The sequence below is a fragment of the Pocillopora damicornis genome, chromosome 7, assembly GCF_964200805.1.
Source record: "Pocillopora damicornis chromosome 7, jaPocDami1.2, whole genome shotgun sequence".
Classification (NCBI taxonomy): domain Eukaryota; kingdom Metazoa; phylum Cnidaria; class Anthozoa; order Scleractinia; family Pocilloporidae; genus Pocillopora; species Pocillopora damicornis.
Window position 1 is genome coordinate 14,383,244 of NC_142676.1, and position 16,145 is coordinate 14,399,388.

The window sequence follows — 16,145 nt, forward strand, 5'->3', positions numbered from 1 at the left end:
CAGTCACTGTAAGCAAAATGTGACAAATGAAAACGCAGTATATGACGCTCGCACCAGTGATGGATTACCGTGTAACTGCGTTCAACGAGCTTTTTAGCTTTGCTTGAACTCGCGAATAGGCAGAGCATTTGAGGGCACATTGCTCTTCGTCATTCCATTCCTAGTAAAATATTTAATTCTAGCCGATAGAGGGTTAGTATTTTTAGCTGCTTGCGTTTAAGGCCCGTTAACTGACCAAACAAAACACGCCACTGATAAAAAAAAAACTCGTCTTTGCCACAAAGAAATTATCCACTGATTCCTATACCTTAGCTTAAATATTATATATTTTTTAGCAATTGATTGAGTTTTCAGCTTGTATCATGCGTTCTTCTTGAAGTGAGTTCGTGAGTAACGATTATTGTCTTTCAGGATGGTGGCGAAGACTCAATTATGACAGCAGGTGTTTTTCCTTTTAGAAATTTGTTATTCTTGCTCATAAACCTATGTATAAAAAGCGGCTTCCTGTTTACCAGCGATTTACATAATTCAGCTCACACTGTAATATGCACACTCGTTAAATAAAGTTTATTATGATTATTTTTAGTATAGGTAATGACATGTTACGAGTGGTATCTGTTTACGGAATCACATTATTTCGAGTGCAATTAGTTCAGGTAATTACATGATTTCGAGTTCAATTTGGGATAAATAAGGACGAGATAAGTTTTCAAAGGCTAAACTCTTGCGACTTTACATATTTCGTGGAATCTAATGTTGCTCTGCGCTATGATCATCAAACACTCCTCAAGAAGATCAAGGACGTTTAAACTAATAGATGTCTTCCAGGAAACATTGTAAGGGATATCGTTATCTTCACTGGAATCGCCCAGCAAGAGCTGCTTGTTCTTTACGATGAATGTGGAAAATGCTCCGCTTAATATCGACAACAGAGTCTCCAATTTTATCCGTACGAGAATTGCTGAGATTCCTTTCCGAGAGCTCTAAGTTTTTCCTTTTCAACATTAAGAACCCTTTGCACTAATGTCGTCCGCCATTTGTTCATTCTTTTCCTCTGATTGGTCGGTCTTACTCCCTTCACCCCGTCATGCTTTTTGAGCGGTTTCTCTGTTTCCATAGAGATCCGCCATGTTGAGTTTCTGCGAGTAAGGAAAGAGAACACAAACACATCGATATTTATTTCCTGAAACCTTATTAGAAATGGTACGTACTGTCTTGATAAAAAAAATTCTGTTTGAAAAGTAGTCTATAAAAAAGATTCGTCTCTGTTTTGTCTTAGTCGAAGGGAACAACAATCAAGGATGCCTTGGCAAAATGGGTAAGCTGTTGTATTAGTTAATTAGATATCAATAGTAATACACCCTAAACACCGATGGTGAACGTGAAATAGAAGGATTTGCAGAAGTGTTAGAGCTGTTTTCTTCATACATACTTTGGGTATTTAGTTTTGAAAACAGCATAGTTTATTGTTGTGTTTAGTTGTTAGGGTTGGTATTAGTGACAAGATTGAAATCTGAATTTCACTTACAGTAAGTTTACTTTGCACTTGCAATTTATGTCTTTTATGGTACGTGTTAGTGCTTAGTACTTAGTACGTGCTGGAGAACGATTCCACTCACGACCATATACAGTCCTCTTAATACATAAAAATGAAAAGTTTTTATCACAGTTACAGGGATTTTTTTTTGAGTACCGGTATTTCAAGTTAATAGCACAGCAAGTTAGTGCCATGGTACTCTGGCTGGGTAGAAAGTTCTGTTTGTTGCCCAAGTATTTCCTAAAGAAAATTGAGTAAGCTTAAAGCAATGATAGTATCAGTGTAAATAACTTTTAAGTTATTATAGTCATTTCAAATCAAAAATATGTTTGGAAAGTAGATGTGAAGTCTCAATGGTAGTTTGGCATAAACTCAGTTACCCAAGCATTTAATTTTGTACTGTATTTGTGATAAACAGGAACAGAAACATGAGAAAAAAGCATCAGAATCAGATGAAGTCAAGCTATATGCACAGTATCCTCCAATAGAAAAGATGGATGCTTCCTTATCTACTCTTACAAACTGTGTGTAAGTATGCTTGTATTCTAAAATTAGTTTTAAACTTCATATGGAAGATTTATTAAGTTTTATAAGAAAGTTTGGATGCAACGTGTGCTGTCATTGGTTGAAAGAGTGTGCTCTATCAGAGTGAAAAGCATAGAGCTGAGCTAAAGCTGTCAGGCCGTCTTCTAAATTGTACTATGTCCAACCTTTTCTGGGACCTCTCTCTAGTTTTTTTTGTTTATTGAAAGTGAAATTTTGGAACAAGTGATCCAGCAAGTAGCAACAGAAAAGGCAAACAAAGTTTTCTAAACATGCAAAGGGTGGTAATTCACATTATTATGATGTGAGCAGAGACGAAAATCCTCAAAGAGAAAACAAATAGACAGTTCAAGTTTTGAAGGTTTTCACACTCAGTTAGACTGGAAGCTTAGTAAAATCAAACACAGCTAACACTTGCATAGTATATATAGTTTCGTGTTCAAAAACAATACAGATCAAAATAGGAAAGATGAAAAATATATCCAAACTGGCACAACTCTTAAAATTCATACTAATGAATAACCAATTACATTATTTGAACCATTCTAACAAGGCTTCAGATTGGCTTATTGTAGCATGCTTTGTTAGAGTATGGAGCATGCTGATGACACTGTTGTTCACTTTGAAAAGAAAGTTTGTTTTGAAAATTGAAAGTGATGCAGGGAGAATTTAAAGGATTCTTTACCATAAAACAAATAAAGAAGCCTTGACTGTGCTCTGTTCTGTTGTAAAGCATGCAGGAAGCAGCTAGAGCACTCAAGAAATGGAAAGAAACATTTGACTACTTTAGAACAGAACAGAGAACAGTCAAGGCTTCTCTATCTATTAAATTTATCAGACAAAGGAACTACCGTAATTTCCGGTTGTTTACCCATGGGTAATCTGTTGATTTTGCATTAAACGCATGCCACTGGGGGTAATAGGGAGATGCGGGTTATGTGACAATTTTAAAATCTACTGGTAGTTGAATTGAAAAAAATTTTCACCTACATGCATTTCCACCTTTCAAATGAATTTTACTGTAGTAAGAGTTTCACAAAGTGGCACGAAAACATGATGCCGACTCGAGTTAATTTCATGCAAAATTGGTTGCGTGACGAACAAATTGTTATCAGCATGCGTGAAAACAAAACCTTGGTGGTGAAAAAAATAATCCAAAGATATCTTGCGCATCAATAACAAATCTCCATTTAACACTAGCTTGAGCTGAAGAGAATTTTCCCATTTTAAGGGACTTGTTAGGCCCAATAGAACCGGTGACATCTATTTTTTTCAGAAATTGCAGACAGTGCTTTATAATTCAAGTTTTAACACTCACCCAGGTTCTTTCAACAAATCAACATGGCACTGAATGATTGCTCGTACAAAATGTGGCCACAAATTTGCATTCTGTCAAGTGTGAAACATCAATAAAGTACATGCTAATATTGACACAGAATTGTGCACTTGTCTGAATTTCTTTGACCTTTAAACTCGACAAAGAAGCTTTCAAGTTTTCGAAAGTTAGATCAGACAACTTTTAAAAGACTGAAATGTATCACTTTAATGTCAAGTTTTTGCCACCAAAAAGTTTAATAACATAACGTGTGGGTTATCCATCAGTGCAGGTAATCTGTTGACTTTTTTTTTTTGTCGTATGCAATAATTGGCCGGTGTGGGTAATCACCCGTGCAGGTAAACGGCTGGAAATTATGGTAACATAGGATAACAATCAAGCCTATGTTAAGCAGTCACCCACAAGGAATAGCAGAGTGACCACAGAATAGAGGTATTTTTGAAAACATAAAAAAAATAGCCAGTTTTTGCTATGTACAAAAACTCTCTTGGAAGATAAAAAAATGGATTAAGTTTTACTTGAAAGATTAGTTTTATATGTGTGGTTTCACATTGAGTAACCATCCAGTACAGGTAGAGGACAGTTCAAAAAGGTGTTGGGACTCAGTAAAAGGTGGCCACAACACCTCAATAGAGGTGACTGCTTATTATAGACTGATGTGAAAATTACAGTTACAAATTAAGGGGTAACAATATTGGGTCTTTGACAACAGACTGCTTAATAAATGGTGACCACTTAATACAGTGCTGCTCAATGCAGGTTTGACTGTGCTTGGGCAAAGGACGATTCACCTTAAATTACATGTACATGTACATTGCCTATTGTGTTGGTAATTTGAAACCATGCAGTATGCCCTTTGCTTGGTCCTAATTTGCTCAGCTTTTGGTGCTCTTGTACAGGTTTGATTTTCAGCGCAATCATTTCACTTAAAATAGCTATGTGTATTTAAGTGTTACACACAAATGTAGAAACATTATCTTATTCCATCATTAGCTGAAGGCTTTTAATTTAATTTTTAACTACTGGTTTGCAACTACTTTAGTATATGTAAGCTGTCACTGTCATATACATTAACTCCAATTCTAATCACAGTGAACATTTGATCACCTCACAGGAAACTGTCCATATCCACAAACTGCATTGAAAAAATTGCCAACCTTAATGGTTTACGTAAGTTTATAGGCAAATGTTTTGCTTTCCTATCCCATAATGTTCATGTTGATCATTGTTTTAAATGGTAAATTGTTGTCTTTTGATGCAGCTTTTATACATTTAAGTAATTAAAGTTCTTTGATATTGGCCATATATTGAGAAATGAAAGAGTTATTCTGCAGCAGAGTGTCTGATAGGACGCAGGAAAAATTTTGAAAACTATGTACGAAAAAAAATCTCTTGTAACTTCCAAGAAAAGTTTCATGTTATATACTATTTATCATATGTTCGTGCTTGGTAATTGGAAATATCAAGGGATATGTTGGCCAAGCTCAGATCTAACCTTCTTTCATCTGTTTGTGGTATTTGTTCACTTTGTTCTGTGGTCATACAAACTATACAATATTCTGAGGGAGCTTTCTAGACACTGTATTTTGAAAACCTTCAGAAATACAGTGAATACTCTGAACTTATTAAGTCATGCATGAAAATGACTAGACACCAAATGAACTCAACTTATTTTTAATGTTAGGATTGCTGTAGTGTTGATATCAACATTGATTAATTAACCTTGAGAAACACTCAATTGTTTTAGTCTATTTTTTTCTCTCTATTTATCTATCTTACTAATAAAGATTAGGTAAATTTTAGACAAACTGACTCTAATAAGGAGCAAATTACCCTAACTTTTTCATGGAATGATCTGATCTTGGACTGCAGATACCCTTGATTATTTTTCTAGGTGGAATTTTTTGTGTCCTTTCCTCTGTGTGCAAAGCTTTGTCTTTAACATGTATGTGCCAAAAATGCACTTTTATGTCAAAAGACAGGCTGTTTGTCTGGTTTATAATTGAATGATTATACATGTTTTATGTAACATTGAGAGAAGTTAAGAGATTTACCAGCTCTGCTTTACAGTGCCAAAGCTGAATAACTTTTACGTTTGTGTGGGTTTGTATAAAAGATATGGGAGGTTGCACCAAGGCATACCGTAGTAGCTGAATTTTTGTTGATGACTGCAAGCTAGATGTTTCCTCTTAAACTAATTACGAAATAATCAAATATCAGTTTACCTCATTTATTTCTTTATAGGGAATCTGAAAATTCTGTCACTGGGAAGAAATAACATAAAAAATCTTAATGGCTTGGTAAGTGAACTGAAGCAACACCCATTTTTTTCGGGCCGATTGAGTAGTACTTGTTATGTTTTTCCTCTATAAACTTTGTCAAGTATTTTATGATGTGTGAGTTTCCATGTCTTTATTTGTGTTTTTTCATCTGACTTTGCCTTTCTTACTCATCTAACCCATAAGCAGCTTAAGCTTACATCCCACTTTGGCTGGTGTCTTTCTGGAAGAAATTTGTACATGTGCCAGATTCACTAAAATCCTAGCAAACTATATATCAGAAGAAAGCTTAAAAAATGCAGTTTACAATAAAAATATAATTTAAGCAATTTTTCCTTTAAGGAAGTGTCAGGAGCTGGTAAGACGTGAAATGACCAAAGATTCTTTATTGGATTTATTGGGTATCAGATGCTGCAGCATAAGCAAAATGGATGCACAGTCTCATTCAAAAGGCATCAATCAACAAAAGTGTGTCAGGCTTTTTCGATGGTCTGATTGGTTGTGTAGATATCGCCATCTAAAGTTGGAGTAGCTAAAAATATGCAAGTCATGTTGCGCAAATGGACCCCGTGGGACAAATATTTCAAATATCAAAATTTCCCGACACACTTTCATTTGTCCTAATTCCTAGGATATTTTGGCAAACTTTTACAAAAATCTTTCAAATCTGTATACTCTGTTAATTCGCTCAAAGTAGTTGTATTCCTCCCAAAATCAAATGCAAGATTTTAGCTCATGAAGGTTTGCAAACAACTTGTGCCATGCCAGGAGACTATCTCACCTCCTGAAACCTCAAACCATTAAGACAATGACACCTCCTGGTGTCAATGATGATGGATCAAGATTTCTCAGGAAAAGTAATCCATTGCAGTTATGTTTTCTTTTTATCATGATGGCTTAGTGGAGTATTGAGGAGAATGGCACAATGATGACCATCATGTATGGCAAATCCTTGAAACATTGAGCAAATTGAAAGAAACCATTTTACAATTGTTTTCTTGTGATTTTCCATGAGTTCCCAGGTGTAAGAGATGTACTCTTTGGCGTTTGAAATCCTAGGGCTTGCTACAGTACATGTACAGTTGTACTCTAACTCAAACTCCAAGTTAGTGGGGAGTATTAGTTAACAAAGTTCAAGTTAGCAGAGTTCTACAACTGTAGTTATTTGTGGTTATTGTTTTCACAGGAAGCTGTAGCAGAGACTCTTGAAGAACTCTGGATATCCTACAATAACATTGAGAAGTTAAAGGGCATTGGTGTACTTAAAAAACTGAAGGTAATGATATCATTTACACTAACTTACTTGTGTTTCTGCATGATTAACCAAGACTGAGGTCATGATGGTATTTTCTTGGCTTGAGACGAATTAATGAGGGCCATAAATGTGGCTGAAATTCAGCCATCTTGATCTTAAACTTGGTTCATAACAGACTTTTCATTATTATGCTAAAATAAAATAACTTCCTGGAAGAACTAAGTAGGGGAGTAAGGCTCAAATACCCAATCAGAATGCAGGATTTGTTTCATCATGCTCTCTTGCTGTGGTATTTATATTTAGATAATTAAGTTACATGTGCATGTATGCATACCACAATGTTGAGATTTAGTCACAAGCTTAATGGAAATTAAGTTGCCTGCTTTTGAAGAAAGTTTAGCATATTCAGACCCAGTAGAACTTCCCAATTATCATCACTGTGATTTTACAGTAACTGAAGATTTTGCACCTTACCCTAAATAGCCAGTAATCTTTTTAAAGCAAATGCACTGAAGGAAAGTGGAGGATGGAAAGTCTTCTTGTTCAGGGATCAACTGTTAATCCACTGTTTTTGCGAATTATCATAACTGTGATTTTACAGTAACTGAAGATTTTGCACCTTACCCTAAATAGCCAGTAATCTTTTTAAAGCAAATGCACTGAAGGAAAGTGGAGGATGGAAAGTCTTCTTGTTCAGGGATCAACTGTTAATCCACTGTTTTTGCCTCCAATATGAGGCCACATATGTTGTCAGGATCAGTGAGTGAGTGAGTGTATGATGGCAAAAATAAAATTCAGATCTCATTCTCATTGCTACTTATTGTTTGCTTTAGTTCTGCAAGAGACCAATAAACATTTCACAATAATTTCAGGATGGCACGTGAAAAAACAAAGCTTTTCCCTACAAGAATGTTGTAAATGTTGTGATCGGTGCATCATGAAAACTTAGAGGAAAAATTTTTCTTTGTAGAAAGAGAATTTTATCATTTGAATCAGCAAATTATGCTAAGTAGATACTTTGCATATTTGCTAATTTGCTTTGATACGTAGTGTTTTCAGTTCATGCCATGACACTACAAAAAATGTTAAACATCTCAAAATAATTTCTCAGGGGTGTCTCTGACATGTAACTGAAAAGAAGACTTTTCCTTACAGAAATATCTTAATAGGTTTGATCTGCACATGGAAGAAACTTTGAAGAAAAATTTTATTTATTCAAAGAGAGAGTATTTTATCCTTTCAATCAGCAATTAATGCCCAAAAGAGCTGCTTGATTTGCAAAGCAAGCAAGGTCAAAAATATGATAACCTGAGCTCTATCCGACAAAAGATGGAATGGTGGAAAGGGAAAATAGCCAAATGTTCTATAATGCAGAATGCCTTGTTGTATAAAAAATAATTGATGATTAGCAAGCAGAATCAAGAGAAGCATAATTTAATTATCATTGAAGCCTGGAGCAGAGATCAACAGAGGAACAGTGAGGTTCTTGAACTAGCCCAATAAATTCCCATTACTACTACCACTGTTATCATTTTTATCATCATCATCATCATCATCATTATTATTATTACTATCATTATCATTATTATATGAATATATTTTACTATATAATTACATATGTTCAGGAATAATATTGGTTGAGTGTCAGTCACTATAATCTTGAATCATCTTTCTCTTGTGGAACGGGGCACTTAAAAATATGTGGGATGCAGCAACATTACCTTGCATTATTATACAACCTCTATTTCATTTCAATGCTATAAAGATTGTGCTTTATCAGTAGCCACATACAGTATCAGATTGCCTATTTTTGATATTTATTATTATGCCTATTTTGATATTTATGTGGAGCTTTTATTTGGTCAAGGTTCTGTACATGTCAAACAACCAAGTTAAGACATGGGATGAATTTCAGAAACTGGTAAGCTTTCAGAATTTTTACAGACATGTCAGTTTTTCCTTCCTCTCCCAAGATTCTATTAATAATTCTCCTTACAACAGCTGTTGCTTTTGACCAGCTGTTATGCAAACATCTATGAAAAAAATTGTGAATGTTCTTCAGTAAGAGATATATAAAACAATGAAATTATTCTTTAACTTTACCTTCTACTAAACAGACTTGTTCATTTTACACAATTTCAGTTCTTTTTGTCTTATTTTATTTCATTTGTTGAATTGGAAGAGATTTTCCTCCATTCTGTGATTTGCTTGCTTTTACTTTCTGTTTTTTTATTATAAGTAAATAGCCTTGTGACTCTTTGGAAAGATCAGTCAGTAAATTGTCCCGTAATTTGTTATATAAACAATAGCCTCTATGTGGTGTAAGAAATGCCCATGCATATTTGTCTATGGATATTATCTGTTCCAAGATGCAAAAGTTTTCAAAGAGCAAAGCTAAAGAAAATTGAGGCACAGATGACAACCAATGACAAATGTGCGATTATATTTTTCTGCAAAATAGAGGGTGTTGTGTTTATTATCTTTCAAATAGAAACATTGTTTACCAATAACTTACTGTTTGCTGCAGTGGGTGTTTTCTTGTGAGTGTTCTCTGGTGTAATTTTTTGAACAAACAAGTACTTCCCCTCTTCTGTAACAACCATAAAAACTTCTCTTCTTCTGCAACAACCATGAAAAGCTTCTCATCGTAAATGAAATTATAAAAAAAGACTTACCATAGTCGACATAACATATGAAAGTTGTGGAATATCACTTGAGTGTATACTTGGATATGCCCCAGCTTTAGCTGGGGAATGTTAGCACAAGCTAGTAAATGTTGATTGCAAGCAAAAATATTTGATGACAAATAATGGCCGTTAGTCCTGTAACCAAAATAAAGCCATGTGATATTTACAATCATGTAATCTAGCGATAAGATATTCTCTTGATATACCCTGTAACATTTCAATTCTAAGGACTGTATCTGTGGTTTTGCAGCTACATGTAATTGCTTTTGTGACAATTAATTTCTGGATCTTTGAGTGAAAGGGATAATAGATTTCAAATGGCATGAACATCTTTTCTTCTTTTTTTTAGGTTGATCTTCCACTGTTAGAAGATTTGTTGTTTGTTGGTAAGGGTTTATTCTTTGAATACTAGTTACTGTGTGCGAATTCCTAAATTCTTGAAAATATTATAAGAATTTTACCAATAACTTCCTACATGTAGATTTGTTCGTTCATCATAGGTAATCCTCTGGAAGAGAAACATTCCAATGATGGGGATTGGAGGGACCTTGCTACTAAGAGATTGTCAAAGCTGAAAAAGTTGGATGGTGAGAAGTTTTTTTCTCCATATTTGTCATCTGAGACACTATTTAGCAGTCATTAGTGGGCGTGGTTGAATAAACATGAATGAGTTGATGCTTTCACCCCAAGATCTCAATAATAATTGTCCTTACTGTCTTCCATACAATTCTTATTGCAATAGTTTAGAGAATTTGGTATTGGATCAACTAATATTCTCCTAATTGTAATGTTATTATAAGAATATATGTTGATTTTTAACTCGTGGATACGCGATAGCGTAGCAACAAGTTGTTGTGGGCACTTTGAGATATGCAAATTGGTGTGGACCCTTCGTAATTGGTCGTAATTGGTAGGCTCCGAAGTCGAGATCAATCTTTCCGAAGAAGTTCGAAGTCCTGATGCCATTGTGATTGGATCGGTCGTTGCGATGTTTGTTGTCTTTAAACGGCTGTTTCGACATTTACTAAATTGAAATGGACTTCGAATGTTTCAGATTAGTGGTATGATCAACTTAGAGACCAAATTTGAAGGGTCTTCGAATCGTCCATGTGCTAAACATTACGAGGACCAGCGAGAATCACGAAGAGTTTGTGAGTGACAGAGTAAGCTGTTGACATGGAAATTCCCACGGAAACATGTACCCATGACAAAAAAAATTGTTAAAGTAGGGCATTATTTCTTTCGTATCAGGGTTTTTTTTGGGACGTTTCGGCAGGTACGCCAATTTCGGTCTTTTCGTTATGGTCGTTTCGTTTTGTTGTTTTGCTAAGCAAACGTCGACTTTTCTGTTGGTAAAAATGAAGTATGATCGGTTTCTAAAAGTCGTCGCCGAGCACGTGACCATAATCTGGCCGGTGTTGTTTTGATCACGTGACGATCTTTTTCGCTCAAAACACACGACGATTTCTATTTCGAGGAATGCTTTTCCAATTAATCGCTATCGCATCCGTGTAAAAAATTACAAGCATATGCGTGTACTGAAAAACAAAAGGGAAATTCAAAACTACTAGAAATTGCAAATAATCGGCCTCTTCTGATACACGCGGGTTTTTTGGTGTAACATGCGTTTGTTTCCCATAAGTTACAAGCACTTTACGCGCCTGGGAATGCTGCAATCACGGTTTTTGCAGTGCAAGGTAGAATGGTCATTGTCAACCTGGAGTGATTATGTGCGATATTTTGCTTCATCACTCTTTGCCATTTCTACTTCCTAAATATTAATTTAGAGAAGAGGGTGGTGGGTGAGGGTTAAAATTCCTAGAGATAGGTTATCAATGTGCCGCTGGAAATGGTCGCATTTTCACGACCACACTGACTTTTATGGCGTTGTATTTTCACTGTATATTATAACTCATTTTTGTTGCTGTTTAGGAGTTCCTGTGGTCAGACAAGAAGAGGAAGAAGAAGAAGAACCAGCCTAAAAGTCGTGAATAATTTGCAACAGAACGCTGCGTGATAAACTCAGAGTTATTTGTAACTAAGTATATCATATGGTTATACACATGTAAATATGTTCAGCATGTTGCACAGAATACAGTACATGTATTTCTTTAATTCATTCGTATTTTTAATTATTTTTTCTGCCGTTATAATATCTAAGTCATTAAGACCTCTGTTGAAACACTTCAAATATTTTAAACTAGCCATAAGTCTAAATCCGCCATCACTTGCGGTAGAAACTCATCAATGCCATCCTTGATATGTGCACATCAAGGGCGAGATTATCCAACAAAAGACACGGAGCAAACAAATGAACTTGTAAGGAGAAAGCTAAACGAAACAACTCAAAATACAAAGAGAACTCTGGTTTTCCTACTCTTGAATTTGTTTTAATCTAGATGGAGGTGTCCAACGGCCCCATTCTAATCTCCTTGGGAAAGTATTAAAGGCTCCTATATTTTTTTATATTGGAACTTTTCAAAAAGCTCGGTTTACTTTCAATCGACGCAAATCTCGATTTATTGTTTAACCCAGTAGTTATACTTTGTACGGAGGACGAAAAGCTGAAATTGTGGAAAGCTATCCTTTGACACTCCCCATTGTTTTGTAATGTCACGTTCCCCTTCCTATGAAGGCAAAAAACTAACTCTTGCGATTTTGCAGACTTAACTTTCAACATAGAAAACCCTATTACTTACACAGCTTAAAGCACTGCTTTTACATATTTAAAGGCTATTTCAGATTTCCCTTTTCCATAGGAAACGAAGAGGCCGTCTAATTTTGTGCCTTAAAGTGTTATAAGTTAGAGCCTCGTGGGCTTTCACTTATAATAGCAGCATGTCCGCTTATGCTGCGAATTACGAACTCGGTCAATGGCCGTGTGTGTGCACGTTCGCGCGAAAGAACTAAGAGGGAAGACTACAATCCGGCCAGCATCTAAATGAATGAGACGTGAGATGGGAAGGGAGGGGGGATTGTTCAAAGACTTCAAACTAGCCCTTGACCTTACCTCTTGAAGTCAAACTAGATTACTATCATGACAAGTAGAATTACCGTAATATAAAATAACGAAAGGAAAGGCAAAATACGTAATGACCAAATGGCAAGAAACTCTCGGTAGAAACGTAGAAACGTACAGTTCGGCGTGAGATCGTGGGGTTTGTTCGGCGACTCATGTTCTTAATAATAAGAGGAAAATGACATTAGAGAAGAAATAAAATAGCTTTAAAAGGTTTTCTTTTTTTAATTATCATGCAAATATTTTTTTTCACCTCCTGACTCTCAAAATAAATTACTCTACTAAAATGCAACGATTTAAGTTTTTTCTTATCTAATATCTTGTTTTCCAGGTGTTACCTGCCTCTTGGTAGGAATGTATCTTTTATTGCCGTGAGACTAGACTAAATGATGTCTGTCTCGCATGATTGAAAAAGAGATTCTTTGCGTAACTTTAGTTGTTGATTTCATTTGGAAGAATATGTCATCTATTAATCTCGTATTCCGTGAATGATGGTGGTTCAAATTTTTGGGAAGCTCAAAATTAAAGAGGGTCATGATCTAAGGTTTGATATTACGTAAGAATAGAATGTGATCATTTTCCTGTGAACAGGTGACTGTGATGAGGTTTAAATGGAAGGCCACCTAGGGCCGTGTCATGCACCGATGGAGAAGTTTGTTATTACATAATAGAATGTAATCATTTTCCTGTTCATTGCAATGAATGACTCGAAGATTAGACACGAAATGTCTTTTAAACTATCTTACGCTTCTTGAATTGTGTAAGGTTTAAAATATTTTACAGAGACTATAACTTAAAAACAGGTGAGAACTTTAAAATAATTTAGTGTCACTCAATTAACTCCATCTTCTTTCCGACAAAGGTCTCTAGATAAGTCGCAGAGGCTTAAACTGTGTTGCAAGTTGTCACAGATATTAGCGGCTACCGAAACAACTGGGCTTATCTTGACTGGGCGAGAAATCTTATCAACAATCTCACTATTGCATTCGCAACGGTATTGCTTTGCCTATGGCAGCTATAAGGTGTTTAAAATAAACATGTACTGAGTCATTCGTTACTTCTTTTGACCTCCTCTGTTGTTGGAGAGGGTAAAGTGCAATGAAATGTTTGGACCCTTGATACTGTTTTTCGTGAAAAAGAAGGCATTGCGAGCAAGAAACTAACTGCATTCAAATTCACCGACAAGATGCGATATGCTACAGATGGTTACATTCCTTCTCCTAAGACTGAGAAAAGTTCGATGTTACGTAACAATAGAATGTGTTTATTTTCTTGTTAATGTGATGAAAAGACCTCAAGTTTTAACTCGAAATGGCTTTTAAACTACCTTGTACCTGTGGAATTGCGTTCAGTATACACGATTTTACAGAAACTTCCTATAATCTAGGAACAGGTGAGTGCTTTTAAATAATTTCGCGTCATTCAATTAGCTTCATCCTTTTTTCCCACAAAGGTCACCAGAAGAAGGCGATGAAATTTGTACTGTGTTGCGAGTTATCACAAATATTAACAACGACCCAAACAACTTGGCTTATCTTGATTGGGAGAGAAATCTTATCAACGATGTTATTATTGCACTCATAACAGTATTGCTATGCCTGAAGCTGGTGACAGGTAAGTGTCTAATTCGTTAAAGAAAAACATCTTCTGAGTCCATGGTCTCTCCTTGCTTAAAGGGTAAAGTGGAATGTAATTTTGGGACGCTTTATGTTGTTTTTCCTTACTAATGAATGCATTCCTAACTAAGAAGCTTTATTCAAATTCACTGACAAGGTGCAATCACGCAGCACAGAGTTATAAATTCCTTTTTTCTTTTATCGTATAAGCCTTTAAGTAACTCTATTGGATTTGGAAAAGTTTCAATCTGATTTGCCATCAGGCTGAGCATTCGCATGCTAAAATGTGCGAGCCAGGTGTAGCTTGAGAGTCTGCAGCTTGTAACGAAATTTTAGAAATTTTTACACATTTTCGCTTTTTTTTTCTTTTCAAGAGATCACTTTTCAAGTACAAGAAAAAAATTTAGTTTTATGTCTTGCCATTTTGGGACGCTTTGAAGCTAGATTGACTATGAATCATGTAAGCGTGGCTAAATCATAGCGATCAGCTCTTTACTTATTGTGAAACGAAACGAAAATTTCGCACAGAAAACGTTACCTGTTCGTTTCATTACAGAGATCGGCATGCTACGTGGACCTGAATTACTTCCACGAGATATTCCCAAGGACCAACCGTAAACGTTTTTCGGAGTGCATGAACCCCCAAAAATTTGTTCTGTTCGGCGTTCTTAAAATTGTAACAATTTGTCTTTTTTTTCGTTTTTTGCATGCACGACATACAGCATTTTCATGCTCGACATTCTTACAACGTTCGTTCTAAGGGCTTGGGTGTTTTCACCTACCTAACTGATTTATAATTTTTTTTAGAAGAGCGTCGCGACTTTTTCGTTGAAGCCTTACTTTACCTCAGTCCATACAACCTCAGTGGCCAGAGTCATGCAATAACATTCTTGAAAAGTTCAATATTCAAAGGGCCAGGGTGCTGTCATGTTGATAGACGTCAATCGCGGTGTGTTTAGATAAAGACTCGTATTACCTCTTCTGATCCAACTCGTGTGGCCAGAGTCATGAAATAACATTCTCGGAAAGTTCAACGTTAAAAGGCCAGCGTGCTGCCTTGAGTTTTTATAATTTCCGCTCGAAATTTCTATCATGATATCGAGTTACTGGTATGTTATCCTTGATTTCAAGGAAAATGAGACCGCAAAGCAGAAAAAGAGAAGTAGACATCACCAAACACCAATTTTTGACGAACCTTAATTTGTCTTTGAAATGCAGCGGACGGTTTAGGTACAGTTATGTCACGTGATGAAATTTGTGGGTTACTCAACTCTTTCTTTGAACCTTTTCGCACTCAGTATAATACAGATAACACGACTTTATTACGAACTGTTTTTAAATCGTTTTGTAATTAAACACGGTGCGTTCTTCTATCTGAATTTTATTGTCACTCAGTTTAAAAGAAATTTATTGTCACTCGGTTTAAAAGTGATCAGGAATCTTACCATTCGGACCACTTGACGAGAGGGTATTGTCCTGTGTTGGTCTAGTATACCTTCCTGTAAGAGTAGTAGCCCTTCAAGCAACAAAAAGTGGTAAAAGCTCTGACAATGGGGGCCACGAGGCTCGAGTGAAGACTCTCTCAATCTCTATTAAAATGGGTACTTGCAAAACAAAATAGCTTTTCTATACAGATTTGAAAGATGAAGGTAGGAAGTAGTGAGCAAGTGATTTCTGTTTGTTTAGGAACCGCCAAGTCTCGTGTTTATACTCCTAAATTACTGCTTTTTCCTGATAACAGGAGGGGGCAGGGGCAGAGGTCACATTTTAGGACGAGCCCGCTTAGTTTCTCTCCTTCCTAGCATTATGGTGATCCCTAAAAGGATGGTTTGAGCGCGCATAAATTGTCTTGTCTTTGATTCTGTGACCAAGT

General features: G+C 35.8%; 1 protein-coding gene across 1 annotated transcript; it reads left to right on the forward strand.

Moving 5' to 3' along the window:
- The first annotated feature begins 1,098 nt into the window (after positions 1 to 1,098).
- LOC113670344 (dynein axonemal light chain 1) lies at positions 1,099 to 12,013 on the forward strand. The gene is made up of 10 exons (XM_027186480.2): positions 1,099 to 1,203; positions 1,280 to 1,318; positions 1,956 to 2,065; positions 4,531 to 4,586; positions 5,661 to 5,716; positions 6,882 to 6,971; positions 8,818 to 8,871; positions 9,987 to 10,023; positions 10,138 to 10,224; positions 11,570 to 12,013. The coding sequence occupies exons 1-10, from the start codon at positions 1,201 to 1,203 to the stop codon at positions 11,617 to 11,619; spliced, it is 582 nt and encodes a 193-aa protein (XP_027042281.2). The 5' UTR covers positions 1,099 to 1,200; the 3' UTR covers positions 11,620 to 12,013.
- Positions 12,014 to 16,145: the final 4,132 nt, after the last annotated feature.